The sequence below is a fragment of the Trichinella spiralis genome (assembly GCF_000181795.1).
Source record: "Trichinella spiralis strain ISS 195 chromosome Unknown Scfld6, whole genome shotgun sequence".
In the NCBI taxonomy this organism is placed as follows: domain Eukaryota; kingdom Metazoa; phylum Nematoda; class Enoplea; order Trichinellida; family Trichinellidae; genus Trichinella; species Trichinella spiralis.
Window position 1 is genome coordinate 4326621 of NW_003526945.1, and position 27629 is coordinate 4354249.

A 27629-nucleotide genomic window follows, 5' to 3' on the forward strand; every position below is an offset into this window, starting at 1 on the left:
TTGTAGCATTGTAACTATTAGAGACGAAAATATTTGAACAAATTTGTAAATTTTATTATTATTTAAATTTAAAAAAAAGTTAATATTGTTATGAAAAGTTCACAACTTTGCCTAATCCAAGTGTTTTTACTCGAATTTTCAGGTTCTAATCAAACATTTACATAAAGTTTGTCGAAAAGTGATAATTTTCTTAACATTTCACAGTCAAACAGTCAAAATAGACAATCAGCCAATATTTTCTTTTCGTGCTTTTAAATTCTTATTGTAAAATCAGTATCACAGAAAGCCCTATAAATGAGTGAATACTATTCAAATCCGGTTTTGGCAATGTATTTAGGTCAGCTATAGTACTGTGTAGTGGTTTTGTTGTTTAAATTTTACAGAATGAAAAATAATTTAACATCGTACGGAAATTGGAAAAATATCTTTGAGTGTATTTTTGATACGACAGTAATTCAGAAACAAAATTTCCACCCACATAATTTATACAACACAATTGTACTTTATTTTTCATTTTTACATAAATCGTACAGTATTCTGTTAAATGAATTTATTTAAATAAATAATGTCAAATTAACGTGGAAAATTTTTTCTTTTAATTTGACACACTTTAGAAATGAAAATAATTTTCAATATTGAAATACATGCAAATTTGACCATGTCGATGTTGATCGAGCAATTGGGATTGACTAAATTTAGCTTGATTGTTGAATTTTTGGAAAAAAAATTGATTCGCACTCAAGTGAAGCTTATTGGAAAATAATTAATCCCATTTTAATGCAGTTCGTTTTGGTCAGCTTTATATCCATTGGACTGTTGTCAGTTAGCGCGGTTAGCTTTTCGAAAAAACAACAAAAAGCATTTTTGATATTCGAAAGATCAATAAATCATTTTTGAAGATTGTTTTTTGGGCCTGACCAAAACGCAATATTGGGTGATGTGGAGGGGAAATTTGGAAACTTACAAGAGTGAACGCTAATAATAATAATAATAATAATAATAAGGAGAAAATGAAGAACAAAAAATAGCCATTGGTAAAAAAAATGCTCGTTAACACCATTCTTTTTTCAATTTGTGCCACATTTCCAAAGTTTCATCTTGATTTTGAATCATCATTTCCCAATGTCGACCTTCAGCTCCTTTGCTTTGACGCTCCAAAATGATGTGGCCCACCTCGTCGTCAAGTCCAATCGGCGGATCCATGCAAACCTGAAATTGCACAACCGAAATTAGCATTTATTGTTGTAGATATTAATTGACAATCATTTTGTGTATGGTTTTTCAATTCCAATTTCCATTGATTATTTTCAACCGGCTGAACGCTACGTCGAGCATAGCAGGCGCGAAATGGCAAAAAGCACTCAGTCTGTTATTTCGTTTCGCTCCAAGCATTTTATAAAAAAATATTTTCCAATTTAATGTATTATTTTTTCTTTTCAAATCATGCAGTGATAAATGATAAAAGTGAATAAATTGTCATTTTCCTTGTACATGCTCATGTAGAACAAGCAGAAATTTTCAAATTTCATCTACAATCTATGAGAACGAGCAAAATTGTAATGGAAATAAAAAAATATGTTTGTAAAATATAAAACTTTCATATAAATTACATTTCTTTAGAAATGAAAAAGATTTTCGAGTTTCAAAATGGGAAAAATTCAAAATTAATCAAAATTCCATTTTGAAAATGCATGCCAGTTGGAAAATATTATTGAATATTTGAATTGTTTTTATTTCTTCATCTTTTTCTCTTACATCCCTCCACTCCCCCCCCCCCCGCCCTCCTTGGATGATTTGCAATCAGTGTTAGTGATGAATGTGTAACAATCGGGCATTTTGTCACTTTTGCCAATTGGAATAATATGAGCGGATGAAACTGTGAAGATTTGTCCATCCTGCGAGACTGTGCCAGCATAATTGAGCTGCTGGTGGAGGAAAAAATTTTTTTTCAATGCAAATGAACAAGTCAAATGCCCGCCGAGTGATAAAGCTTTGGACAGACGGGACCGGTGGTGATAAATTTTCCAAATCCATCGATCAGAACGCTTGGGTTTTGGTTTGGGAAATTTTCCAAGCGACTGTTTTATTCCAAAAAAAAGAAAAAATAATAAATGCAAATTTAAACTCACCGCCAAAACCAATTTGACAATGGGCAATTTGGCCAACGGTACGGTGAAGATGAACTGTTCGCGAAAAATTGGGGAGTGGCTCCGGCTTTTGGGGCGTGTTTTACGCCGGTCCAAACAGTTTCCAAATTGTACAAGCCACAGTCTGACGTACGGTTCTGTGGGAATGTAGATGAAGAAAAATTGAACAAAATCAAAAATCACATGAAACGGAAATTTATTATTCACTTGACGATATGCCGAAATCGGCATACGGTAGATTGCGAGCTTCGACCACAAAAACTCGAAGCGTGGACAATGTCGATTCGTAGCAGAGACCAATTTTCAGCTCACCGCAGCGACACTGAAAAAAAAATACGACACTACAAAAACCCTTTTCTCCTTCTATTCGAGATACATTTGATGCCCCTTGTAGCAGTCTCCAATTGACCAATTCCGAATCGATGTCGAGACTTGAAAATGGATAAATCAGACGATCCGCAACGGATCTTTGGTGCAAATATTTATCGGGCACCTCTTGGCGGTCTTTATTTGGTCGTCCTGAAAAATTGCATTCGATCGTTTCAATTAGCATAATTGATTTTATTCGTCGAATAAATTATTCATTGAACAACCCGTCGGAGTGGTCTGATTGCGCAGACGTACGGCCGGCGGCGAAAATATGGCCCTCTGACCGCGGCAAGGCAGGTGAAAGTTCCTCTGCTGGGCGTTGTTAATTGCGTTTCCGGTCGACGGCTTTTTCCTTCCACTTTCTCTTCCAAGCAAACTTTGCAAAATTAGAGCTTCCATTTTCTAAGAAAAAAATAATAATTACTTTTTTTATTGCATATTTTAATCACAACACAACGTACCGATATATTCAAATATTTTGGGCTCAGTAGATATTTTTGTTGATAATCTAATCAACGCTAATAATCAGTGTTTTGTGGCAATAATAATTGCTGGATTTGGTCGAGAATGGAGAAAATTACCGCCTTGATCTAACAAAGTCAGGCAAAGGCCAGTTTCCATTTTATTAAAATCAATCAATGCTGTGCGACTTTCGAATTTACAGGTCGGATCTGATTGGCTAGTGGGGTTTGAAAAAAAAATTACCATCTTTTCCACGCTCAAAGAAAATGCAATGGATTTCACCAATTGTACCATTCCGCTTCACCAGTTGTTCCATTGTATTGGCTGAATGATCTTTTTTCATCATCAACATCTTCTTATTCTTTTGTAACAATGTTGAAATGAAAAAACCAAATTGAACACCTTTTCACTTTCGAATAAATAAATTTTCTCATCTCTATTATGGAAAATATTTTCCATCGCAAAAAATGACGTCATACAATTATAATTTCAACAATGAAAAAAGATATGCTTGACGTGTTTGTGAATTTTCATTTGTCAAAAAGCGTGAAATGGAAAAATCCAATTGGAACAGAAATGAAGAACAATAAATCGAGCAAGCAAACAATTTTTATATTCATTTTCCCAAATAAAGATTATTAAAAATACAATTTGCCCACAGATGTTGTTGTACATTAGTAGTTGTCGAGTGAATGTGGAGAAATTTAAACAAAATATTTAATTTCAAATTATCTTCAATTAGACGATTAAGGGGGGAAAAAGTGGCAATTTCAGCAAAAGTAAGCCCAAGACAAACAATGGCAACAAAATTTGAATTATTTCAACGATTAAACGTGTCAACAACAAACTTATGAATAATAATAATAATAATAGTTCAGGCGAGAAAAGTTGCTTTCAACTGTTGCTTCCTCTTGGAAAAAAAATATGAACTTTTCCAAATATCAATAAAAAATTAAGTTCAATTGAAACTTTTCTACCGCCATCCGGATTACTTTTCACAAACATTGCAACATTGAAAATAATAAATATGCAATGTTTCAACATTTCTACAGTATGCGGATTGTTTTTGTTTTCATTTTCTTCTTATTATTTCGAAGAAATTTTTATACAATTAAAAATCCCACTGTTTATTCTGACGAGTGAATACAAAAAAAATTGGAAAAAGCATTGGAAATCCCTGAAAGTTGAAAATAAAAATTCCCGTTCGTCTAATGAATCCAAAGACGTCGCATGTGGATCTGGTCATTTAATTTGCGCATCCAAGTGGAGCATTTTTGAACATTTCATTTCAACTATTCAATAGCAATTCACACCACTGCAATTAGTTGTCGGTGACAAATTGCCAGTTGTAGAACTTCCTTTCAATAATGAATTTCCATTTTATACTGAAATTACTAACCAAATTTGAAATTAAAATTTTAAAAATAACTCTTCTTTTTGTTTCTATCAAAGTTAATTATTTTTATTTGCCTAATTAATTATATCGATTTCGCATCATTAAACAATGCAATTAAAAGGCAGCAAAAATTTAACACCCTTTGAACGTTCGCTTTTTAACAGAATATCAATAAAATTTTCTATTTACATTGAAGCATTCTGATATTGAAAAAAAATTTAAGTTTTTAATTAAAGTTGTAACATTAAAATTATACATTTATCTTTAATTATTATTTGCACGACGAACATAATTCTTATTAAATTTATTATTATTCTTGTTGAACAGATGAATTTTACATAGAATGTGTATTTTGTTTTCTTTAATGACAAATAGCAAGACATGCATTTCGTACCACTGTTCATTTTGACACTCATCTTGCGCAGGGATATTGAATTTTCAACCTAAAATTATAATTGTCAACAGTTATCAATATCTGCCCTCAATAATAATGCACTTTTTTAAATTAATACTTACTTTTCAGAATATTTTTTTTTCAACACTAATGAATCAGCATATGACAATGATAACTTGGTTGGCACTGATCAAACAATGCACCATGGCACCTATTTGAGTCGACAATTCATCTAATTCAATCTGAAACACTAGCGTGCTAATATTTTTTTAAATTTGCATGTAAAATTTATGTTTATAATCTATAATTGCATATTCACTGGGTGCACTTGGAACATGCTTGATTATACTTTTGTTTCAAATATTTCAGATTGCTGCTCTTTGCAACAAAACAAATGGCTTCTCGTCAAAAGGGAACATATCGCTCAACAAATTTGGAACGTACACCGTATGCTTCTTTGATTGCTTTGAGTATTTCTGTTTTTGGGGTTATTTCATTTTCGTGGATCACATATTCTGCAGTTAACGTTTCTTTACAGCAGCTACGAAGCGTTTTTGATGCAAGTGAACGTTTTTACTCGAATTGTTTTTTTATTTAATTTACAAAATCAGTGCTTTATAAAATATGTAAAATTTCGTTTATTTTTACAGCAACAGTTTCACTGGTTCGACAAAGTTAAACTTGTATTCATTGGCTTGGCAATAGCAATGCTTTCATTTCTACTTTTGTTAACAATATTTGGTTTATTGGCCACTGGATCTACAAGGGATCGTATATACAACAGCTGGAGAAGTCGAATCAGCGGACGTATGACCATAGTTTTGCTATTTCTACTAAATTATTTCATCTACATCTGCTGGTTGGAAATTTTCACCATTGTCACTGCTCTATTTTTCCTGAACATCTTTTTCAAGAATCTTTGCAAAACTGTATCAGGCTACGAATCCGAAAATTGCTTAGACTTCACGACGGTCGGTATCCTGCTCAACAGTACCGAATCTGTGCAAATATGGAACACATGCGGCGTCACGTTGCAACAGTTTTGCTTGTTCACCGACACTGCTAACGGCTATTACGTCATCAGCTATTTTTCAACTGCCGTTGTCCTCCTTGGATTGGTCCATTTTTTAATATGTCTAACGGCTAATTATGTGCATTTAAGTGGCGGCTTCAAGTATTTTCAGCTTCGAACAATGCCACTCTTTGAAGGTGAAAACGTCGTCGATTACCAAAACGAACGTCTTGGTTGATCGTTTTTCACTTTTCAATTTCCTTTTGAACTGCATCTCATTTGAATAAAAAACTCAAATCTAATTCTATTGATTTGCATTTATCTCAAATAAACTTCATTTGTCATTAATTTATTCTGGTCCTTTTTTAGCAAGCATTTCAGTGCAACGTGAACAAATTTTTCAATTCAATGCAAATTTATTTTTTCTAAAAATATTATTTCCTTTTATAAATATTACACATGGCAAAGTGGAGTGCGAATTAAAAAGGTGACATCAGTGTTGCCCAAAAGAAAAGAAACCCACTATCTATTGGGATGCTCAGCTTCCCTACTCTGAGTGGAATTTGTTCTGTTAAGGAGTTCTTGTCGACTTCGCTGGTCTCTACTCCCCTAGGAATAGACTATTCGAAGTGCTATATACAAATCACCACTATCGCAATCTGTTCTATAGAACAATCAGACAGTATTTGTGCGAACAGCTTATTAAACAAACATTATGCAAACGACAAGGTACAGTGACGAAAAAAACTATCACACACAATCACGTTTCTAACATGACATCCTCTTCAAATGGCACATCCATTCCCTTCTTTCACCCGCACTGCAGGTCACTGGTTTCGGTAGATTCGGGAGGAATGTTCTCATATATCATATAGCAGAAGCTTCATGAGCTGCAGGTATCTTTTCAGTTGCATCAACGCCAGTTTGGAGATGGGAGGTGTGCAATAGCTAGACAAATAGATAGATAACCGCGATAATGTGCGGGATTTGTGGGGGTTTCATGATCAGAGTTCCATACGTAGTGACTGGTTCCTATTTCACTTGGTGGACATGCGGGCACCACGTGGAGCGTCCTATCGGTTTTTTTCTGATTTTCTTTATCGTTGGTATTCTCCAAAGACACCGTTCAAAATTTCATTTCCAGATCAAGAAGAGTTTCAATCGTTCACGTACTGGAATGCTCGTGACGAGTTCAAAATAATTTTCCATCCACACGTCTGCAGAAGGGTGGCGTATTTACTTGTGGGTCAAAAACGACGCTACCTCTTTACTAAAATGAGAAACTAGCGTATGGGATCACTGGAGCAGCCAGAATAACTTCTTCCGCCGGATAGCGATGCTGTTTCAACAATGGCGTAGCTAGCTGTGCCACATGGCTGGCTTCAACCATTAGACTGTTTCAGCCGCATATACTGTGTTCCATCTTCACTGTTATAGCAGCTCATCCGTCCTGAACAACTTCAATTCAGAAATTCCATTCTGAGTTCGCATTTTGTTCAAAGCGAATGATGCTCGCAAGCATTCATGGAAGTGAAGTGAAAACAAGTGCAACATGCGTCACAACAATCAAAAAACAGTCGTCACTATACAATCGTTTTCCATTTCTTCACGGCATAAACACGTTATTGTTTTACCAGTTATTGATGACGTCATCTCTTCGTCATTTAAAACTGCTGCGTTGTTGACTGGATTTCTTTTCATATTTGTAACGGTTGATCTTTGTTCCAATGACAAAACCACTTTACTGTGCTTCTCCACCAAACGAAGACACGAATGGATTAATCAGCGACATACCACTACTTGCCGTTTTCGCTGGAACCCATCCACTTGTGCATATAAATAGTGTAATACGCAGGATGAAGATGATCATTAGTTGACAAAGATCAAAAGCTTCTCATAAACACAGCCGCACACACACACACAGATGAATGGCGCAACGCAACCACCGCACTGAACACAACGTCAAACGACGACTGCGCTCGCTCGACTGCCACGGCTACTTTTATACTAGCGTGGGGGTGTGTTGCTCCGCATTTCGTCCAACGTTTGCCCGCGTAGTCTCTTTTCGCTCACGCCAAACGTGATTGGTAGATACACAATTTTCAATTGCTCGATAGTCTCTTTTCGCTCACGCAGGCCGTGATTTCCAAACGAGACTCGTCTAAGGATCGTTCGATATTATTCAGATGCTTTTTTTACATTTGGACAAAGAAGGCGGTTTCTGCAGAAACCTGAATCTGTTTTCCAAATAATGACCCATGTAGACATGGCTATTCCGATAGTTATCAAGAAAGAGATTGTTCAAAGCCCAACATTAGTTCATCAGTTTATGAATTGTCATTTTCATAACGTTCTTTAATGTTTTACTGTTACTCTGCGTTCCAAGGTGATATTGTTAATGTATATTTTGTATCTTTTACTGAATTCAATAAAATGACAAAAAATGAAGTTGAATTTGTTTGAATAAAATCCGTATTCAAAACTAAAAAATGTGTGGAACGAGCATAGTATGCGAATCCAAATTGACATATGGCAGTTGCTGGCGTACACATACATTGCTTTATTCAATGTACCTCCCTATTTAAGTTGTTTATTCATAAGGTGCACAGATTGCTTGATATAAGCATTCTTTTCAAAGGCTTATATCGCAACCGGCATCAAAAAACAGAATGTTACAGCATTAGTAAAATGCTGGTTGAATTTAATATCATAACCAATGCACTTTAGACACCCGTCCAAAATGTGTTCGGCTAATCAGTGATCGGGTAATCGGAGTTCCACTGTATATACAGAAAATGACAGTACTTATATGACGCTGACTCGTCCAGCTGAGCGCTACACCAATTGAAAATAATTCTCTATATTTGACGCACCCGTCAACTTATAAATGTATTTTTTTAATGTAGAGCAGAAATAGCTCTATTTTTTAAAAAAATTATTATTCAAAATTTTTACAGTAATTGTACTTTATTGTTAACCCTGTTACAGTATTCCTTAAAAAATTATTGTTAATATTATAAAGTTTTATTCTGAATACTTGTGTTTGTAAGATAATGCAGTTAAATGTCATTTTATATGCAATTTTTTAAATTCAACGATATAATTTTATATTAAATTAAACGTTCGACTTGTGTACCTTCATTTCCCTAGTTAATGTATCATCCGACTACAGTTTACCATGCTTGTATTTTTCTATGATGCGTTTCCGCGGTGAAAGTTATTTTATGACGATTGTTATTTTATTGATGAATGTCAATATTTTATTTCATCTTTTTAAATTTCTTTATATTTTTTAAGCATCTTATGACTATGGAATCGGATATAATTTCAGATTTAACTGAAGAGTTGAAGGTGGATGGTTTTCGTTTTGTTCTTTGTGAATATATTTTATGAAGCAGACAGAACTTTTTGATGTTTAGAAGTTGAAGCTGAACCGCGAAAAGAAAGAAAGTGAAATTGAAAATGTGACCAACGTTACCGCAGAAATGTTCACGCTTTTGAAAAAGAACCAGCCCAGCAAAAGTCACTTGTTTTTTACGGTGTGTATTTCCTGTTTAAAATTGTGCATTTTCATATTGCTGCTGTTTATTGTCTTAATGTTGAATTTAAACATTTGAAATGGCGTTTAAATGTTGGTTGTAAGAAGAAAAAGAAGGTCGTCTTTCGAATACATTTCGCTAGTTTTAGTCGCACCATTCTCCCGCTACTGTGTTAACATTTGATTTGAAAATGAACCCTGTACCCATGCTGCATGTAAATCCGATTTCCATAATTGGCTCTCCATGGTTGTGCGTTATTCAAGAAAAATTGATTGTTGGTTGTGAAGTAAAAAACAAAAACAAGTAAATTTTTTTCACCAAACTGAATACAATTGCAAATTTTCTCTGTTAATCATGTGAAAGTAAAAGCATTTCCAAAGATGGTCAACGTAAGATGTGCAAAAATAAATATGAGTCCATTTTTTGAAGAACCGTGGCAAATATCAGTGCTGCGTTGGTGTGGAAAGAGAAGGACAGTTTGCAGCACAGTTGCAAATCGACCACTGTGACTCTTCTTGATAAAGGCGGCATCCGTGCAGCAAATTCCATTTTCAGCATGCCTGTTGAACGTTCGTTTCTCAAGTAAATTAATTATTCGATAAATCAACCGAAATGAAACTGTCAGTCAAACAAATTTCAATTGTTATTTGTTTTGTTATTGATGGAAAATTGATCATTTTGCAAATGTATAATCAACTTTAGACCAAACGAGTCAGCGCAAATAATGATTTCATCTGTTCAACCATCGCAAGCTGTTAATATGCACTTGTTGATTGAAATGTCCGTACACCAAGATGAAAACACGCCAGATTTACAATATTCTCCACAAGTGGAACCTGCAAAATGGCGTCCCTGGTATACACAAGTGGACAATGTTCATTTCGACGCTGCCCGCGTGTCTGATTTTGAAGACTTGCAATCTAGTGAATCATCTCAGGACCGCTTGTACGCTGTTCTCGCTGTGCATGCCGCTTTTGAGCGAACCGTACTCCGGGTGGAGAAGAATGCCAGTATTGTTTAAACTTCATTTTAAAATGAGGAACGTTTTCTTTACACCACACTGAAGAGGAAATTTCAGCGTTGGAACAGCTGTATCTCAGGCAAGTTGCTGCTACTCATGCCGGCATCCATCGATGCACATTGTCCGCCTTGAAAACTCTGCATGCGTTTCGAATCGACGGAGAGGCTTGCTTCCTCGTCATTTACGACATGTATGAATGGTTGTTGTTTTATTTTTTGTATTTTAACTTTTGAGAAACAACACGAATTGCTAGCCGCTGCTGGATTGCATTGTACTGTTTGCAGATCCCGTGCAAAGTTGTCACAATATTTGGAATTATTGTCTCGTTCACTGGAAGTGGTCGAATGTCGCCCGTTGACAGTCGAAGCTGAAATTGAAGATGTACTTTTGCAGTTGAGCGAGCAACGAGTGAAACATTTGGAAGCATTGTACGACTTACTCAGCAAAACCGATTCGAACGGAATTCCCCTCGAACAATACCGTATACTGCGACTTAAGTTGGCGCAGGTTCAATTTTGCATCGCATTTATTCAGGCGTTTGAATGATAATATTAATATTAGTCGGCTTATTCTGCTGAAAAAGAAAAAATAAAAGTCTTGCAGTGTTGAAAAGAAATATAGGTTTTATAGAATTTTCATTTTTATTATAAATGCAACTAACTGTTGACAGCTTAGTAGCAACTGAAAGAACAATACAAGCGGGACATTTTAAAATAACCAACCACCAAATAACAATGTTCACATACTAAAGGCTGGAATATCTGTTCAAAGTGCTAATAGACATCTAACTAATATAACAGACCTATGTGAAAATCATTACCACAAGGCTAACGCAGCCAGAGTGGTATCAGAGAAGTAAAACCTAATTGTTTTAGAGGGCTTTCTTATATATGCAAGCAACAGTTACTGAACTAAGGTAAAGAATATAAAATGATGGTAAAACTAATCAGTCACTGTCACTAGATGAGTTGGCAGTCTCAGGTAAACCTTCCTGCAACTGCAGCACGTGTTCGATTGGATGCACTTTGCCGTCTTCACAGACCCGAGCCGGCATTACCAGTCCTTGCCTGATGTGTGAAAGAATAATAATTAATAAAATTCAATAAGCAAATGAAACTTTTCACAGACTTCATCAAACTGTCGATCTGGTTGACAAGCTGCACTGCCTCGTGCTCTTTCTCTTCTTCAGTCATACCTTCCATTGGATTTGGTTTCGGAGGCTCGACACAGCCCAACACTGGATTTATCAGATCTTTCGCTTGTTTATATTCTTCAGTTTCTGAGTCGGTTGACGAGGAACAGTTGGACTCGTCTGTTTTCGAATTCTTCAGCTGCGCCGTAGTCAGCATGCCAAGCGACGCAAGCAACCCAGCAGCGTTACCAAAGCCCGTATATTTCACCAAACGATCGACTAATGAAACACAACCAAGTCCAGCTTGAAAATAAAAAAAACAAACAAACAACTCACCGTTCTCCTTGCAAAGCACATACAGAAAATCCGCTACCCACATGCTAACATGGGTCACACTAGTCATAAAACGGACCAATTTCCCCCTGATCGTGACATCATTCTCCGGTCTCGTGTGCACATCCTTCAGAGGAGGAAGGATCTCATGGCGAAGGTACTTTCGGTAAATACGATTCGATCGAGCTATGCAAATCAACAACGCCAACGTCGGCTGCATGACAGAAGTATCCGACTGGAAAAAGGCACAGTCATCCGACAGATTCTTTTTCGTCGTAACGGAAAACTTACATCGTCGCATTGCTTTGACAACAGTTGCAGAATCACGTTCAACGCTGAAACGTCGTAGCCACGATATATCTTATCATTTCCGGTCGAATCAAGGCTACAGACTGGAATTAGTAAAGGATACGTTTCCGGAATGCACAGCGTAAGCACATTGATCACTTGACTAAAAAAAACAATTTTTCGAAAATGATACTCAATCACGTCATGTAGTAAATTAGAATTGAATAATTAATTGTAAAAAAATGGTTAAAATGTTCAATCGAAGCGAATAAAATGAACAGTCATTACGAAATCAAATTCTGGTGCTTCGGTGCGCATTCGCATGCACTCAAAAGATATCGCCGGCACAACAGAACCAAATTGTTGAAAAATATACTAGTGTCAATCGCCTAAAACAAAAAAAAATAACACGCTAAATAATTTCATTTGTCATTTCTGTGGGCAACTTGCCGAAACTGCTTGCATCGTCATGCCGGACGAGATAACTGTGAACAATACTTTGAACGCTTCGGTAGCCAAATCGACCACTGTGGTGGAAAGTGGCTCGACGTTGGAATTCTTCAGTTCAAGTAAAAACAAATACAGTTGTTGAGATATATTGTATTCGTCGAGCAGTGGCACCGAATTCACTGTCGATAAACACGTAAGCACGAACAGAATTCTCAGGTCGTAGAATGCGTTCTCGCATTGGAAGTTCATTGATTTGAAGCCTTGCAGTAATTCCTGATAGCCGCTGTTGGAATTAAAAAAACAGAAAATTATACGCATGCAGCTTATCAAATTCAAAAATTAAGCATACCGAAAAACATTTCTAGCCTTTTCACAATTAAACAAAAGATTGCACAAGACTTTCTTCGCCTCTAATCTCACTTCCAAATCCCACGGACCATTGTCGAGTGACTCGAATTCCTCTTCTTGCAGATTGGAAAAATGAAACAAATAGGCCATTACTTTTGTCTCGCTTATAAAGTTTGAAAATTCTTTGTCTCTCGACAGGACGCGAATCAATACCAGCAAGTCCAAAATTTCCTCCCTATCGTTGAACTGGTCAGCACGCTCGTCCAAGCAATTTCCAAGAAGATGCGCCAATTCTTGGCGCACGTTCAGCGGACATGCGGAAAAGTCGAAAAAGAACTGAAGCTGAAATGGGAAAAATTACCAACTGAGAATAGCAAAAACGGCAGCAGAACAAAACAAATCAAACTTTTCTGTGCATCTCAAATATGGTTTGGTTGAAGTGAACTCCGCGAGAGGATTTCAACTTTGTCAAAGAATCTCCCATGAATTGGACTTCGTCGTTTGTCAGACTATCCATATTGAGACACGTTTTGTTCCACGACTCCCAGAACCCGCCACAACAATACAGTACGATAAGTGCTAAATGAAATTAAGGTTTAGTTACAGTTATTTATTGTTTATTTCAGCATCCAAACAATAATTTGAAAATTTACTTAGGAAAATGTCTTTATTAATTGAGTTGATGTTAATAATATTTTATTTATTCAATTTTTGCGCAGACTGTTGCTAATTTTAAATAACACAAAACTGGCTTACGAAAAATCCCATTTGTTAAATAAATATAGAGTTACTCAACTAAAAAATATTAAATTGCAATTTGAATATGTATTTTATAGATACATTACAATCAATTTATAGTGCCACTGCGACTGATGCTGTTGTTTGCGGAAGTTTATAAATTTGAATTGAACTAAATTAAAAATTAGCTAGCTGTGAAAAATAACATGAAGAATAATATTAATAAAACAATTTTAATTATAAAATAAAATTACAGAAATTATTTTAAATGAGCAGCTCAAAAAATTTAATTTAAATTAAATAATTATTAGTTTTATAAAATACATTTTTTACAGTACGACTCGATTAGTTTCAATTGAAAGCATTGCCATTCTGCATAAAATATAATGTACAGTTTTGAACTCGGTCAATTCAATTTAACCTTCGTTTCAAAGTCCGTACTGTAAACATATGGAAGAAAAAAATTTTTAAGCATGTTATTGTCGATTTTCTTCTTATAATTGTAGTGGTAACTTTGACTTTTTTCCCAAAATGTTAATTTGTGTTGTTTAATTTATGCAATTCGATAGTTGTTGAATTTTCATTGTTGGTATTCAATTTTTTCATGGGGTGATTGTATTTCATTGCTTGCCAAGTTCACCAATGACAAATGAAGTTTCCAATGACGTAACTAACGCGACATGCTTATGAAATGTGCAATAATTTCATATTTTATGTTGGTCAAATTCTGTGCCTGAGTTATTATTCATTTTCGTTTTTTTGCGACAGAATTTTCGTGAACTGCAGCCATGGAACTGTTTCGGAATGCGTTGAATTACATTAATTCTTCCTCTGATCAGTCGGACGATGATTTTGTTGGCCAAACGGTAGTAATCGGTTCCGAACGACTGCGAGTCCGTCAAAGAATTGCTGAAGGTAATTTGAGATATTTCCTTTTTTTGCTAATTTACATTTAATTATCCAGCAACTTTACTTCGAGGTTAAAACTTTTCTTTTATAGCTTTTCTCCACAAAATAGGCAAAATATGTTTGCATGATCAAGTGAACGGTTTAATAGCCATAAAAGGATGTGTTTATCTTAGTTGAACATTCACGTTGTTGAGTCTATTGAACAATCAATTTTATGTGAGCGAAAGCGATTAGAATCGATTTAATGTTCCGTTTGATTCAGTTTGAATTGATCTTTTTGTCCATATCAGAGAATTATTTATTTGACTCTGTATGCATTCAAAATTGAAATTAATTTCATTTTCATCTTGAAAAAATCCGCTTTATTATTTAACAAATGTATAGATGTTCTTTTATTTCTTATGATTGGTTTTTCAAGCAGAAGTGAACTTTTCAATTTTGAACTTTTACCCTCAACTTTTATTCTTTTCGTACTGGGGGCTTTAGTTTGAACGAAGCATTTTTGAAACTTGTTTTACAGTTGTACACAAGGTGTTTTGTTGAATAATCATTTTTTATTTCACAATGTACTGTTGCTAATTTGCCCGTTTTGGTTGTCAACAATGTTTAAACTGAAAATTCAGTATCATACGCTGTTTGCGCTGTAACTCTATAGGCATTTCAAAATTGTAATATGATAATTTTATGAAAATTATCTTTTTTTTCAATATTTCATTTTATTTAAAAAAACTTTTAATGACAAGTATTAAATTTTAAATTGTCAATATCTTGTTGATTGAAATTTAATTTTTTTAGATGGAGCATCTTTCGTATTTCATATAATAATTAGTTTGATTTTATTCAGGCGGGTTTGGATTCGTTTACGAGACAGCAGCAGAAAACGGAAAACAGTATGCATTGAAAAGAATGTTTGCTGGTGACAAAGAAAGTTATAAAACAATCAACCGAGAAATATGCATTCTGGTATTCAAATGAAGTCGAACCGTTGGTTTTGTATTTTACATATCAAATTTAGAAATCGGTATCTGGTCACGAGAATATTATTCAGTTTGTTGCAGCTGCATCAGAAAATTCCCAAGCTGCTCGTCGTTATGAATTTCTCATTCTGACCGAACTGTGCACAGGTATCATACATACAAACGTATATATTGGTTGTCATTATGAAGCTGTTGTTGTTTTTTGATTTTTTTAAACAAGGTGGGCCGCTGTTGAACCATTTGCGTGGTCGCCAAAAGCCGTTTGAAATGTGCGAAATATACCCTATTTTTTATCAAGTATGCAAAGCTGTCAAACATTTGCACTGCCGTTCTGATCCTGTGATTCATCGAGATTTGAAGGTTTGTTTAAAATGTGTCTCAATTTTATTCAAAGTGTAATTTTTGTTTTTAATTTTGTACAGATTGAGAATTTACTTTTGGATCACAAAGGAACAATAAAGTTGTGCGATTTCGGCAGTGCTACGACAGAGTGTTATTATCCAGATCCATCGTGGTCGGTGCAAAAAAGGGATGCGTTAACCGAGGAGGTGTGCTTATGGAATTAATAATCAGTTGAGTCTAACATTAAAATTTTTTTTTTATTTCACGAATAGCTGAAAAAATTTACAACGCCAATGTATCGCGCACCAGAAATGTTAAATTTATTCGACGATTATCCAATTAATCAAAAGGTTGACATTTGGGTAAGCTATGGAAAAAAAAAGATGATGATTGAATAATTGTTAAAACTGGGCATTTATTTTCAGGCTTTGGGATGTATTTTGTACTATTTATGTTACATGGAACATCCGTTCGAAGACAGTGCTACGTTGCGTATTTTGAATGCGAAGTTTAATTTTCCAGAAAACGACGAACGTTGCGCAATTGCTCATCCGTTAATATGTGAGAATAAAAGAATAGATTGAAAATTTATTATTTTTTTGAACGGTTTTTTTTCAGGCAATTTAATTCAACCAAATCCGAACAACCGGTGGGATATTGTCGCTTTGATTGAACAATTGCGACAGTCTGCTGAAGTGTACGGTATTGATTTGCAGGCTAGAGCAGATTTGTTCCCCACAAATGGTTAAGCGAGCTGTAGTTGTTTGGTTGTTGTTTTGATTTAATTGGTCTGCGTTTAGTGAAATCAGTTTCAACGCCAGTTATGGAAAACAACAGTTCTACGACAAACATGTTGGAATCGTTGAAAGGTCAGGCTGGATCGATATTGAAGAATATACGCGATACGTCCACAAGAATGAGAAATTCAATACAAAAGTAGAGTGGTGGATTTTTTTTCTTCATTATTTTGATTTTCTCATTGCCGATTTATGGTGGATAATTGATTTTTCAGCAATGCCAACAAAGTGGAATTGAATTCTTTGACCAGTCGATTGATGTTCTTGCTAGTTCCGGTCCATGGAACCGACGCCGGTATCAGGAGCAATGTGGCGCGGTTGCAGCACACGTTGCAACTTCGACATGGTCATCACTTTAAGCTTTACAGCTTGACTTATCGAACGTACGTCGACGATTTGTTCGGCAATCAGGTAAGCAGTGAAAAATGAGATGAACAATTTGATTTTCAATTTCGTATCACTTTTCCAATCCGTTCATAGGCGATGCATTGTATTTTTGCCGACGGTACGGCTCCGTCGTTGGACTTGTTGCTAACTGCTTGCAAAACCATGTACAACTGGTTGGAAAAAGATAGCAGAAACGTGTGCGTTGTTCACTGTTCGGTATGTATGGTTGTAGTTGTGTGCAAATTTTTTTTTTCATCCGACGTTCTTTAAACAAATTAACTAATTCTACGCATGGAGTTTTTGGCTCATATTTTCTCATTTTTTAGAACGACGTTGGAAATGGGAGCTGCATTATGGGAGCGTTGTTGAATTTTTGCGGAGTATTTTCAAATTCAGTTGAAACGGTCGACTTTTTCAAAAAGTATCCTTCCATTCCGCCAATGTCGCCATCACAAATCAAGTACGCCTCATTGTCTTGCGTCTCGTTACTTGTCGTGTTAATTCTCTTTCCAGGTATATTGACTATTTGAATACGGTGAAAAAATGGCCGGCCGTTTATCCGCAGCCGATCACGATGCACTTGAAAAATTTGTCGGTGAAGCCGTTACCGTTGTTCAATCGTCTAAAGTATAGAAATTTTTTCAATGCGTCGCAGGATTTTCTCATTTTTCCCATCATTCATTTATTGTCTGTCCACTTTCAGAAGCGGATGTCGACCGTTTGTTGTAATTTACGCCAACAACAGGAAGGTGTTCACTTCCGGTGATAATTTCGAATCGATTCCGTGAGCCGAAAATTTTTTCTTTTTCAATTGTTCTTGTTCTTGAATATATTTTTTTGTCTACTGTACTTTCAGTCTGTACGAGGTGAAAGATTGTACCGGTTTTTCCGTGCCTTTGGACGTGACGGTGCACGGCGACGTGACCGTCGTCCTGTGCCACGCCCGGTCCACGCTCGGCGATCGCATGCAAGGCACGGTGACCGCGGTGCGCATGTGTCAGTTTCAGTTCAACTGCGGCTTCGTCGACTGTTCAGTCGACCAGATGACGATGAACATGTAAGTGGAGGGGAAAAGATGGGATAGATTAAAATGCGATGTGTATTTTTGTTTTACAATTTTAATTATTTTTAGACAAAATTTGGATTTTGTCGACCAGGGGGACAAATATCCCAAAGATTTCAGTGTTCAGTTGAATTTCAGTGCGCTGGAAGATCGTCGTACTGGGTGCCATTCGGTCGACTTGCATGGGAATTTCGACATCGTGCCCAACGCGTTCAAAGTGGTATTTTCCACTGAAAATGAGCTCCAGCGTTTCATTTATCAATACAGTTCAGTTGTGCAGACTTATTCGAATTATTCGTATTTTTTTTCTTGATCAATTGATTGAAATAATTGTAGAAACGAGCACTGGTAAGCAACCGTTTCAGTGTGACGATCGATTTCAACAGTCCAACAAGGAGAAGAGCAAAGACGACCACGACGATCATTATCAGGTCGAAAATGATCTTCACTTGTTGCACATCTCGTCGTTCGGCGAGGCGGGCGTGGTCGAACGCCAACCGAAACCAGCGACGGATCAGCATCCCAATCTGCTCGACTTGCAGTACGATACGGTCGATTGTTGTCTGTTGGATTCGGGCTCGGTTTCGACTGCAACTGACGCTTCGAACAGACGCGACTGGGACACGGATCAACGGCACGATCTGGTCGACAGTCTGTTGGACGCGGATCTACAGTATGCCGGCTTGTCGGACCCGTCGGCCCATGCTGAGGCGGTGAAATCGACCCTGGCCAGTACGACCGCCGTGACCAGAAATTACAGTTCGCCGTTGTTGAACCAGGCTGAGTCGAGTCGACCCGTGGCTCCGGTGCCAAGGTCGACGGCAATATTCGGCCGGCCGGGAACCGCCCGAACGACGACAACCGTCAGCATCACGGCAACAACAATGCCCACGTCAGGTTAATATTATTAATATTATTATTATTGTGGTGGAAAAAAATTTGTTTTTTTTTCCTTTCTTTTTTTGTTTTTCTAGAACGAAACAAATTGCAAGTTTGCGATAAACATTTCGAAGATCTGTTGACTAGTCAAGGATTTACTGCCGCGAGTTCGTCGGCGAAAACGTTGCAATCGTTGGCATCGATGCGACGCGACCAAGAGAATCTACTGTTGACTGAAGATGAAATTAAAGTATAAAATTTTTTTTTAATTTATTTAAAAAATTGTTAAAAAAATTTTTTTAATCTGAAAATTTTTGTTCTAGATTCGTTCTTGGATCGAAGGGAAAGATCGTAATATACGTGGTTTGTTGTGCTCGTTGCATACTGTACTTTGGCAAGGAAATGAAAAATGGGAAGAAATTGGTATGGCTGAGTTGGTCACTGCCGCCCAAGTGAAAAAGTATTATCGCAAAGCTTGCCTCGCAGTGCATCCCGACAAGGTGATGATTTATGTTAATTTGTTTGTTTGTTTGGTTTTTCTTTCCCCACTGTTTCAAATGACGCGCTGACTACCGTATGCACTGGTTGTGCAATGACTTTTTGTTGTTTGAATTTTTTTTTTTGAATGTTCCAATTTCTAGTTAGTCGGTACGGCCCACGAACAACTGGCCAAGTTGATTTTTATGGAATTGAACGACGCGTGGTCTGAATTTGAAAAGACCGCCGAAATGTTCTCCTTCAAATAATATGAATCGTCTCGTTGGTTCGGCACAATTTATTATGCTTTTCACGTGGAAATTGGAAAATTTCTCTCTGCATTCGTTTTACGATAATTCCACTTTCCACTGAACTGAAGTTTTGCCTTCATTTGGATGAATAGTTGATTTTCGTATTTAACACATCTATCAGTGGTGACAATCGCACAATACTTTTTTCCTACTTGTTATATTTTAATTATTATTATTCTTGTTGTCGTTGTTGTTCTACTTTTGCCTGTGCTGTTGGTTTTTAATAGTCCAAAAATTTATCACTTTTCTTCCATTTGCATGTGCAAAAAGTGGTTTTTTTTTCGTTCGATTCGATTCGATGGCCAAAGATTGAATAGATAAATGGATAGATGGATCTCTGTGCTGTTGAACCGTCTCAGAGCCGAACTGCTCAAGTCCAGTTCATGCCGAACAATAATTCCATTTTTCATTTTTTCTTCCACTCGATTATTTTGTTCGGTGTTCTGTGTTGTACGCATGCGTAAATTTGTGTTGTTGTTGGAAGTTTTTTTTTTGCATTTGTCTCTGCCGCTGCGATGTGGTTTCGTTGCTGCTTCATACATTATCATATATATATATATGTATGTATCTGTAATTTTGTTTCGCTCAATTGGTTGATGCATTGCAATTAAATTTCCAACCAATACACATATAATACACAAACAGAGAGAAAGAGTCAGTGTTTGTGGTGTTGAAAAAAAAACAATAGCGCAATCGGTACGGTTGACCTGTTTACTTTTGTCGAAGCGATGTTTCCGTTTTTGTTTTCAGATATGTATCTTGCAAACAAGAAAAAAGACAAGAAAAGAAAATATATATATGTTTTGATGAAATATTATTTGGTTGTTTCGTTCAGGTTATTGGGCAAATTATGGTCGAATGTCGAGCAGTTCGTCCATCTGTGTTGATCAAGTGAACAAAAGTAATTTCTGACATTGCAGAAATTATTTGCATAAATTAGAAACCCAGCCGACAAATGCCGCGTTATTTTTTCAACTTTGCCTATTTGGGTTCGCGTTTCAGCGGTTCTCAGTCCCAGCCGAATCAACTCACTGTTCAGGGCGTTCTCGAAGTAAGCCTGATCAAATTTGCATATTTCGATTGTCGACAAGTTGATCAATCAATAAGAGCGTTGTTTCGTTTTATCAGAATGTTCTGGCGATGATTTTGCTTTCGCCCCTCGGCGAAGAGCCGCGCTGGTATTTCAGCAGTCGAACCGACGCCGGCGTCCACGCGTTCATGAACACAGCTACTGTAGATTTGGATCCGGAACGTGACTTCGATTCCGACTATTTGAAATCCGCTCTCAATTCCATGCTCACCAAATTGGATATGGAAATTCGGTGTGAATTTCGATTGTGAAGAAAAAAAATTATGAATAATATTTTATTCTTATTTCTTATTTTTTTCCAGCATCAACAGTTGCAGACGAGTGTCTGGAGGATTTTGCGCCCGACGTCACGCCCTCGAACGGGAATATTTGTACCGTTTGGCAATTTTGAAGCCCGAATTCGAGTCCGACCACCACAAGCAAACGAACAACACGTCGACAACCCAAAACGCCCACCACTCGTTGCCGTTGATCGAACACCGCCGCGCCTGGGCGCTGTCGTCGGCTTTCAACCACGAACGCTTCCGCAAGGCGGCGCTGATGTTCCAAGGCTCGCACAATTTCGCCTCGTTCATGACGAACAGTGTTGGCAATTTGGACCGACCGACCGGCATCGCCACTGTGAAAAACATCTCCCGCCTGGATATCGACTTCGGCAAAGCGCTCATGGATTCCAAGCACGAACCTTGTTCGGATTTTTTCAACTTTTTCGACGTCTCTTTCGTTTCTCGTTCATTTCTCTACAATCAGGTAAATTTTCCAACCCCACCCACTCGTTCTGTCTCTCCTGGCTTTGGCGAATCCCATTTATATCCGCACCGAATTGTTTTGTTCCGTTCAGATACGTCGAATGATGGCCTGCATGGTCGCGGCGGCGAAGCATCGAATCGAACTCGACGACATTGAATGGCTACTCAACCGACCCGACCCGGCCAACTGGGCCAAGCACCATCTCACGTTGGCGCCGGCCTACGGTCTTTATTTGAAATCGATCACCTACGACGACAAAGGTCAGTGTTGTGCACAATGTGTCCGTCTGTGTGTTTATTATAGGGTTTTTTTTTGAAATTTTTATTTTGCAGATTTTACCGAGCCCCACCCTCTTCACTGCCGACTTCAAGACGATGCAGACGAAGAAATGCCATATCCGCTTCCGATGAACGTCGAATCGTTGCTCAATGGAAACGGCGATCTCTGATTCGTAGTTCAGCAAGCCAATTTAGCAGTACCAGCAACTGAAATCGTCTATTTTCAACAATTCTTCTATTTGCCCGTCGTCTCTGCGGACGTTCTAAAAACCGTGTCTACTAACAACTGCTGCTGCTTTACGACGAAAGGTATCAGTGTTTCCTTCCTGTGGTCTGTCTACTCGTTTTTTTTCCTTTGGATTAGCATCGTTTATTGTTCAAAATTTTCCACTATATCGACCAGAACAACAATAATATTTTTAAACGTAATTCATTCTGTTTTCAATACGTCAGCGGTTAGATTTTTCGGTACCGGCACGACCACCTCCGCCGACGTTCCTCTCAAAACCAAATCGGGCGTGTCTTTGTAAACATCCGTGTAGAGCAATTCGAGCGGCGGCTCGGGATCTTGCAGTGCCTCTGCCAACGCTTTCTCCACTTCTTTGCGAATCTGCTTTTCCATATTCTGCAAAACCAATTTCCACATTACATATATAAACACTGCTTGCTTTTTGTTCACATTTTCTATTTAATAATAACTACTTTCAATTCTTCTTCGGTCGCCAAATTTGCCGTCAGCATCTTCTCACGGAAACTGGTGATCGGATCTCGCATTTTGCGCACTTTTTGTATTTCTTCTCTGGTTCGATAACTGAAATGATTAACAATAGATAGATTTGTGAAATCGACTTAAAAATTGAAATGTCAAATTGCACAATTCTCCCCCTTTTTCATTACCTTGTACCGGGATCGCTCATGCTGTGTCCGAAGTAACGGTAAGTTGCCATTTCGAGAACAATAGGCCCGTTTCCTGCGCGACAATATTCAGCAACCCATTTAGTCGCTTGGCGCACTGCCAGCACGTCCATTGCATTCACCTTAACACGAATTTACTGTCTTCACTTCTTCAAACCCGAATATTATTATACCAAATGCATTGTAAACAATACATACCCACAATCCGGGAACGTAGTCACCTCGAGTGTAATATTCTGTCGAAGCTGATGACCTTTCAACTGATGTTCCCATACCGTATCCGTTGTTTTCACAAACAAATACGCATGGCAAATGCCATAATTTTGCCATATTCAACGCTAAAATAATAATGTTAATTAGAATTGTAATTGTAAGTTTAATTAGCTGTGCAATTGGAAATTTCTTGTAGAGAAAACATTTCTTCATCAGATGTACAGTGTAGCTTTTTTACGCACATTTCATATGAAATAGTAACAAAAAAACAGAAAAGCATAATACATTCAAAGAGTTGGCCTTGATTGGATGCACCGTCTCCGTAAAGACAAAATGACACTCTTTTCTCATCCCGATATTTGTAAGCGAATGCTATACCAGTTCCAACAGGTATCTGCAATGGACCAAGTGTCGACAAACAAAAATGCACATGTTCAGCAAACAAAATTACCAACCTGAGCACCTACAATGGCACATCCACCATAAAAATGCTGTTTCGCATTGTACATGTGCATAGAGCCACCTTTACCATGAACTGCCCCAGAAACGCGTCCTTTAAAACAAGTGCAATTGTCTAATCGGTCAGTGTTATGAACACAGACGTAAAGAACAAAAAGACACTGGCACGATTAGCAAAAATAAAGCACTGAAACTTTACCGGCTAATTCGGCGAAAACTTGCTTCAAAGTAATGCCAGACAACAACGACCATCCGTGGCATCGATAAGCTGTAATTATCGAGTCGTCTTCATTCATCGCAGCTTTCATACCAACAGCAACGGCTTCCTGAAAATGTTTCATCAATTTTCAATATTCACCAATTCATTTCAATCCACCTGTCCAGAATAAAGATGACAAAAGCCACGAATCTGTTTTTCTTTGTACATATTGCTGGCAGTTGTTTCCATTCGACGCACCAGCAACATTTCGCGCAAATATTTCATGGCTTCATCTCTAGTAACTGTCACTTGCTGCGCAGGAGCGCTGTCAAGCTTGTGCGTTTTGAAAGGCTGAAAAACACGTTCAACATATAGAAAAGAAATTTTCCAATTCAACCGCAATATTAACTGTAATTTCCAAAGTAGCTTCTGCTGCGGTCGAGAAATTCAATCTGGCGGCACTACGGCCAATCTGAAACCAAACAACGAATATCATTCACAACCAAAGCGCAAAAATTAAAAGTAACGGTTCACCACAGCTGGCGATGGAACGCAACGGGCCAAGTTCAAAACGTACATTACCACTGAAACACAAAACAACAGACAACATTTGTGACAAACTATTAAAATCGTTTTTCTCTATTCAACAATGCAATAAAACAAAAAAAAAACCATTTCCCACTACCAAGTTGATTCAAACTGAATAGGAACTGTATTGAATTCAAGTTCGAAATTAAATGTTTTAAAATAAAAAAACTGTTACGTAAATACGTTACAAATGCAAAATAATGGTGACAATCAATTGTACAGAATGCCGCTCAATTATTGAAAAGTAAGTTTACAAATGCTGCTCATCCTCTTTATTTTATTAATTGCAGCAACTGTTAAATAGTAATGTAGAACTGATAGTTGTTGTTGTATGAAAATTGAAACTAAAGTTAAATTGAATTTTAAGGAAATTAAAATACTTTTATATTAATGAAATTTATTTTTACTAATTTCTTACTGTAATCTAGTCATTCATGAAAATTTTAACGTCATATTCGAAACTCAAAATCGCCTGTTAATGTAATGTATTACAACAATTTTCCAGAATATTTGAACACATTTGTATTAATAGTTTAGTTTTAAATCAACAGGAATGTTGTTTGTTCAATGCATGTCGAATACCATAGGCTGTATTACGTATGGTACTGTGCGTAAATAATATTATCACATATATGCTTATTATACATTTATTTTATAATGAAAGAATGGTAAAATAAAAAAATGAAATAATGATCATGAAAATAAATAATAACGGCACTGGTTGAATGGTTGCGTAACGCACGGCAAGAACAGCGCATTATCAGTTCATTCAATAATTGGTTTTAGCGATTTGCCTTGCTCTGACTACGGTCTCTAATAAAGGCCATCAACACGGCCCCACTTTTGCTGCATCCCAATAAACACAAACTCAGCTGACCATGAGATTCGAACGACAGATACGCTACAGCCCCATTGATTAGTCCCAATGATCACTTGGCGCGCCTGCTGTCAACATGCAGCACTTGATTCGTAGCTTCATGTGGCCATGTACATAGCTTAACTTTGACTTTGACTACATCCTTTGACCTACAACCACATGGAGAAAACGATCTGTTGGTTAGGGAGTCGGTATCTAACACTCTCCCACTGATGGCTTCTTCATATTTCCAATCCTGATTAAATAGCTTACAACTTGCGTTTGTCTCGAAATGCCCAACATCCGCTCCACCACAATCACGGTCGCAAATAATTATTTTCGTATATTCCATCTGCAGCTATAATTCTGGATTAAACAATAAAAATGACAATTATTTCAATGTAAGACGATTCCATTATTTATTAAAACCTAATTTTCGTATTACTGTAGTTTAATAATATAACCAAAATGGAAATGTTTATTATTCTGTGGAATTGAGCATTCTTTTAATGTTATAAAGAATAGAATACAGTGCCTTACTGTGATTTTACTAGAATATTTATAATAAGCGAAATATATGTTTCAACGACTTTCGCATACTGTAACATGTGTTGCAACGAATTTTTAAACAGAAAAATGTAATTGAAATACAAATGTTCCATGTCAATTAGCAAATAAAGTGACACTAGCAGTTTGAAAGGCAAATTACACGACTTGATGCAAGTTTTTGTATAATGTGTAGTGAACTATGAATGCAATGACCACCATAAGAACGGAAAACAATTTTGCTCTAAATGCAGTTCTATAAATTTAATAAGTGTCAGACCACTTGCCACAAAACTTTTCAATTACCATTAACTGCCTTTAATAAAGAATCGGTAACTGTAATTATTTTTCTGCTTCTTCCAAAATTGCATTAATTCCATCATTCATGAATGATGAGTTATTCTGACCGAGAAAGAAGCTGCAACCGCATCGGACGATATTGCAACAAAGCGGCAGCACAACAACTGCTTCAGTATCAACAATATACTTAGTGAATGCAAGCATTGACTATATATTTCAATACAATTCACGTATTTTACTTTTTCTACTGATACGTAGTGCAATGAATGCAAGCATTGACTATATATTTCAATTCAATTCACGTATTTTACTTTTTCTACTGATACGTAGTCCAAACCAGAGTAGTACAGATGATTAACGTTCGACTCATCATCTTCATATCCTACTTGAAACGATTGCGATCACAAAAATCGCCGAAACAACAAACCTTACATTTATAATCAACAAAACATAAATGAAGATACTACATTAAGTTTCAAATCTACTACAAGCAAAAGAAAAAAATACAGTGGAAAGTGCACATCAGAGAAAAAATTCAATCAATCCATTTCCATTCTGTAACAGATATCTCATAATACAGCACACACAATGAAAGAACGAACTTAATTCAGAAGTAAAAATAAAAATTTCCATTCTAAATTGTTGGAGACGTTTCCGATACGCCATTAACAAATTTTGGGATCAATTTTACACAGAAAAATAGCCTCCATAATATGCAAGCATCTGCCACCCTTAGTGACAGCTCATCAGTGAAAAACCAAAAATTGCATAAATTTGCATATTACAAATTAATTAATTCCATTCAGGATTTAAGACAAAAATATAAACAGGGGAATGAAGAAATATACAAGAAATAACGTAGGATTAAAAGCGTGAGTGATTATTCAAGTGGGGGCGCGCAAACAAAACCCAACATGGAATTATCGTTACAGGGGCGTAGCCCAAGATGCAGGACGATGGAACCCTATCGCTTCAAGGCTTTTTAAAAGCTAAGATCAAAGTGTAGTATCTGTTCTTATCAGCTTAATTTCTGGTATGAATCCCAAGCGGATTCGTTACGAAATTTGCATAAGTTTTTGAAAAAATAGGCATTTGGTCGAGTGCTCGCACCACCATTTGTCGCGGGTCGTCCTGATATTGCACTACATTCAGGAACGGCCTATTCCCTTCGGGGAATTGTGTTTTAGGAATTGGAATCGGTTTGGTTACGATCGGTCGAGTGGTTCGTGAGATCGAGTGACAGCCGGGTGGCAGCGACAATGTGTAGTGCAAAGACACCAGCCTTGAAGTCGGGTCGCCGTCGCGGAAAAGAGGTCAACTATGAAGGCCAAATTGTACGGGTAGAAAGACGGCGTGGATCTCGCAGTAGTACGAGCGCAACGGACCTTGGTACGAGGATGGTTACGCGTGGGCGAAAGAAGCTGATGGAGGCGTCGGTTCGTGAAGCGGGTCACCACGGAGGTGAATCGGCGAGTACTGTGGACGTCGACGTGGTGGAATCGAAGAAAATTACGGGTAAAACGGCGCGCCGTAATAGAAGAGCGCCAAGCGGTGATGGAAAAAGACGAGAGAGCTGTGGTGCGGAATGTGGCCAAGCCGTATGCGGTAACGCTGTTGCGGACCGTAGTGAGGCCAGTTCGCCCCGCACTCCCAACGTTAGTAAA

General features: G+C 37.1%; 10 protein-coding genes and 1 non-coding gene across 11 annotated transcripts; 7 read left to right on the plus strand and 4 right to left on the minus strand.

Annotated features, from left to right (window-relative positions):
• Positions 1 to 1751: 1751 nt before the first annotated feature.
• Positions 1752 to 2915, minus strand: Tsp_08765 (synaptotagmin-7). The gene is given in 5 exon segments (XM_003373989.1): positions 1752 to 2078; positions 2130 to 2284; positions 2355 to 2469; positions 2485 to 2666; positions 2741 to 2915. The coding sequence occupies 5 exon segments, from the start codon at positions 2913 to 2915 to the stop codon at positions 1752 to 1754; spliced, it is 954 nt and encodes a 317-aa protein (XP_003374037.1).
• A 2247-nt stretch (positions 2916 to 5162) lies between these two features.
• On the plus strand, positions 5163 to 6018 carry Tsp_08766 (lethal(2)neighbour of tid protein). The gene is made up of 3 exons (XM_003373990.1): positions 5163 to 5255; positions 5419 to 5586; positions 5683 to 6018. Exons 1-3 carry the CDS (start codon positions 5163 to 5165, stop codon positions 6016 to 6018), a joined length of 597 nt encoding a protein of 198 aa, XP_003374038.1.
• Positions 6019 to 8977: 2959 nt separating this feature from the next.
• Tsp_08767 (putative transcriptional regulator IlvY) lies at positions 8978 to 11206 on the plus strand. Its single transcript, XM_003373991.1, has 9 exons — positions 8978 to 9013; positions 9078 to 9131; positions 9209 to 9319; positions 9468 to 9622; positions 9749 to 9901; positions 10022 to 10329; positions 10359 to 10516; positions 10575 to 10847; positions 11141 to 11206. The coding sequence occupies exons 1-9, from the start codon at positions 8978 to 8980 to the stop codon at positions 11204 to 11206; spliced, it is 1314 nt and encodes a 437-aa protein (XP_003374039.1).
• An 80-nt stretch (positions 11207 to 11286) lies between these two features.
• Positions 11287 to 13408, minus strand: Tsp_08768 (synembryn-A). The gene is made up of 9 exons (XM_003373992.1): positions 13298 to 13408; positions 12901 to 13233; positions 12677 to 12826; positions 12550 to 12651; positions 12382 to 12482; positions 12133 to 12256; positions 11809 to 12091; positions 11469 to 11775; positions 11287 to 11407 (listed from the first exon to the last, which is right to left on the minus strand). The coding sequence occupies exons 1-9, from the start codon at positions 13406 to 13408 to the stop codon at positions 11287 to 11289; spliced, it is 1632 nt and encodes a 543-aa protein (XP_003374040.1).
• Positions 13409 to 14417: 1009 nt separating this feature from the next.
• Tsp_08769 (putative cyclin G-associated kinase) lies at positions 14418 to 17571 on the plus strand. The gene is made up of 12 exons (XM_003373993.1): positions 14418 to 14544; positions 15383 to 15501; positions 15554 to 15662; positions 15736 to 15875; positions 15938 to 16063; positions 16130 to 16219; positions 16283 to 16349; positions 16476 to 16601; positions 16658 to 16793; positions 16870 to 17065; positions 17135 to 17257; positions 17368 to 17571. The coding sequence occupies exons 1-12, from the start codon at positions 14418 to 14420 to the stop codon at positions 17569 to 17571; spliced, it is 1563 nt and encodes a 520-aa protein (XP_003374041.1).
• Positions 17572 to 17584: 13 nt separating this feature from the next.
• Tsp_08770 (tyrosine-protein phosphatase auxilin) lies at positions 17585 to 19729 on the plus strand. Its single transcript, XM_003373994.1, has 8 exons — positions 17585 to 17668; positions 17745 to 17792; positions 17898 to 18098; positions 18174 to 18324; positions 18441 to 19001; positions 19079 to 19233; positions 19307 to 19483; positions 19625 to 19729. Exons 1-8 carry the CDS (start codon positions 17585 to 17587, stop codon positions 19727 to 19729), a joined length of 1482 nt encoding a protein of 493 aa, XP_003374042.1.
• Positions 19730 to 20092: 363 nt separating this feature from the next.
• On the plus strand, positions 20093 to 21767 carry Tsp_08771 (tRNA pseudouridine synthase A). The gene is made up of 5 exons (XM_003373995.1): positions 20093 to 20231; positions 20607 to 20662; positions 20712 to 20861; positions 20900 to 21093; positions 21164 to 21767. The coding sequence occupies exons 1-5, from the start codon at positions 20093 to 20095 to the stop codon at positions 21765 to 21767; spliced, it is 1143 nt and encodes a 380-aa protein (XP_003374043.1).
• Positions 21768 to 22319: 552 nt separating this feature from the next.
• Tsp_08772 (dehydrogenase E1 component superfamily) lies at positions 22320 to 24254 on the minus strand. The gene is made up of 5 exons (XM_003373996.1): positions 24210 to 24254; positions 23934 to 24026; positions 23676 to 23802; positions 23003 to 23142; positions 22320 to 22514 (listed from the first exon to the last, which is right to left on the minus strand). The coding sequence occupies exons 1-5, from the start codon at positions 24252 to 24254 to the stop codon at positions 22320 to 22322; spliced, it is 600 nt and encodes a 199-aa protein (XP_003374044.1).
• Positions 24255 to 25192: 938 nt separating this feature from the next.
• Tsp_08773 (lethal(2)neighbour of tid protein) lies at positions 25193 to 25535 on the minus strand. The gene is made up of 2 exons (XM_003373997.1): positions 25509 to 25535; positions 25193 to 25477 (listed from the first exon to the last, which is right to left on the minus strand). The coding sequence occupies exons 1-2, from the start codon at positions 25533 to 25535 to the stop codon at positions 25193 to 25195; spliced, it is 312 nt and encodes a 103-aa protein (XP_003374045.1).
• Positions 25536 to 26931: 1396 nt separating this feature from the next.
• Tsp_08774 lies at positions 26932 to 27133 on the plus strand. The gene has a single exon. It is a non-coding gene; the product is annotated as a U2 spliceosomal RNA (small nuclear RNA).
• A 91-nt stretch (positions 27134 to 27224) lies between these two features.
• Positions 27225 to 27620, plus strand: Tsp_08775a (hypothetical protein; the record flags this gene model as incomplete). The annotated part of the gene is made up of 1 exon (XM_003373998.1): positions 27225 to 27620. A coding segment is annotated over exon 1 (396 nt), but the record flags the coding sequence as incomplete, so codon positions are not given.
• Between the last annotated feature and the right edge of the window lie 9 nt (positions 27621 to 27629).

Excerpts from the sequence above, each read along its gene's own strand:
- Tsp_08765 (XM_003373989.1), bottom strand. The coding sequence starts at position 2,915 with ATGGAAGCTCTAATTTTGCAAAGTTTGCTTGGAAGAGAAAGTGGAAGG. Across the intron at positions 2,667-2,740 it reads CAATCAGACCACTCCGACGG|GACGACCAAATAAAGACCGC; the intron begins GTTGTTCAATGA and ends GCAATTTTTCAG. Across the intron at positions 2,079-2,129 it reads TTGTCAAATTGGTTTTGGCG|TCGCTTGGAAAATTTCCCAA; the intron begins GTGAGTTTAAAT and ends GGAATAAAACAG.
- Tsp_08766 (XM_003373990.1), top strand. The coding sequence starts at position 5,163 with ATGGCTTCTCGTCAAAAGGGAACATATCGCTCAACAAATTTGGAACGT. Across the intron at positions 5,256-5,418 it reads TGAGTATTTCTGTTTTTGGG|CAACAGTTTCACTGGTTCGA; the intron begins GTTATTTCATTT and ends TTATTTTTACAG. Across the intron at positions 5,587-5,682 it reads TCAGCGGACGTATGACCATA|AATCTTTGCAAAACTGTATC; the intron begins GTTTTGCTATTT and ends ATCTTTTTCAAG.
- Tsp_08767 (XM_003373991.1), top strand. The coding sequence starts at position 8,978 with ATGCGTTTCCGCGGTGAAAGTTATTTTATGACGATT. Across the intron at positions 9,320-9,467 it reads AAAGTCACTTGTTTTTTACG|TCGCACCATTCTCCCGCTAC; the intron begins GTGTGTATTTCC and ends CGCTAGTTTTAG. Across the intron at positions 10,848-11,140 it reads TGCGACTTAAGTTGGCGCAG|ACCTATGTGAAAATCATTAC; the intron begins GTTCAATTTTGC and ends CTAATATAACAG.
- Tsp_08768 (XM_003373992.1), bottom strand. The coding sequence starts at position 13,408 with ATGGATAGTCTGACAAACGACGAAGTCCAATTCATGGGAGATTCTTTG. Across the intron at positions 13,234-13,297 it reads TATTTGAGATGCACAGAAAA|CTTCAGTTCTTTTTCGACTT; the intron begins GTTTGATTTGTT and ends TTCCCATTTCAG. Across the intron at positions 12,257-12,381 it reads AAGCACCAGAATTTGATTTC|TCAAGTGATCAATGTGCTTA; the intron begins GTAATGACTGTT and ends TGTTTTTTTTAG.
- Tsp_08769 (XM_003373993.1), top strand. The coding sequence starts at position 14,418 with ATGGAACTGTTTCGGAATGCGTTGAATTACATTAATTCTTCCTCTGAT. Across the intron at positions 15,502-15,553 it reads ACCGAGAAATATGCATTCTG|AAATCGGTATCTGGTCACGA; the intron begins GTATTCAAATGA and ends TATCAAATTTAG. Across the intron at positions 15,663-15,735 it reads TCTGACCGAACTGTGCACAG|GTGGGCCGCTGTTGAACCAT; the intron begins GTATCATACATA and ends TTTTTAAACAAG.
- Tsp_08770 (XM_003373994.1), top strand. The coding sequence starts at position 17,585 with ATGGCCGGCCGTTTATCCGCAGCCGATCACGATGCACTTGAAAAATTT. Across the intron at positions 18,325-18,440 it reads TGCCCAACGCGTTCAAAGTG|AAACGAGCACTGGTAAGCAA; the intron begins GTATTTTCCACT and ends AAATAATTGTAG. Across the intron at positions 19,484-19,624 it reads TCGCAGTGCATCCCGACAAG|TTAGTCGGTACGGCCCACGA; the intron begins GTGATGATTTAT and ends TCCAATTTCTAG.
- Tsp_08771 (XM_003373995.1), top strand. The coding sequence starts at position 20,093 with ATGGATAGATGGATCTCTGTGCTGTTGAACCGTCTCAGAGCCGAACTG. Across the intron at positions 20,232-20,606 it reads GTTCTGTGTTGTACGCATGC|GTTATTGGGCAAATTATGGT; the intron begins GTAAATTTGTGT and ends TGTTTCGTTCAG. Across the intron at positions 21,094-21,163 it reads AAATTGGATATGGAAATTCG|CATCAACAGTTGCAGACGAG; the intron begins GTGTGAATTTCG and ends ATTTTTTTCCAG.
- Tsp_08772 (XM_003373996.1), bottom strand. The coding sequence starts at position 24,254 with ATGTACGTTTTGAACTTGGCCCGTTGCGTTCCATCGCCAGCTGTG. Across the intron at positions 24,027-24,209 it reads GCGTTCCATCGCCAGCTGTG|CCTTTCAAAACGCACAAGCT; the intron begins GTGAACCGTTAC and ends CGTGTTTTTCAG. Across the intron at positions 23,143-23,675 it reads AGTTTTCGCCGAATTAGCCG|CGTTGAATATGGCAAAATTA; the intron begins GTAAAGTTTCAG and ends TTATTATTTTAG.
- Tsp_08773 (XM_003373997.1), bottom strand. The coding sequence starts at position 25,535 with ATGGAATCGTCTTACATTGAAATAATT. Across the intron at positions 25,478-25,508 it reads CGTCTTACATTGAAATAATT|CTGCAGATGGAATATACGAA; the intron begins GTCATTTTTATT and ends CCAGAATTATAG.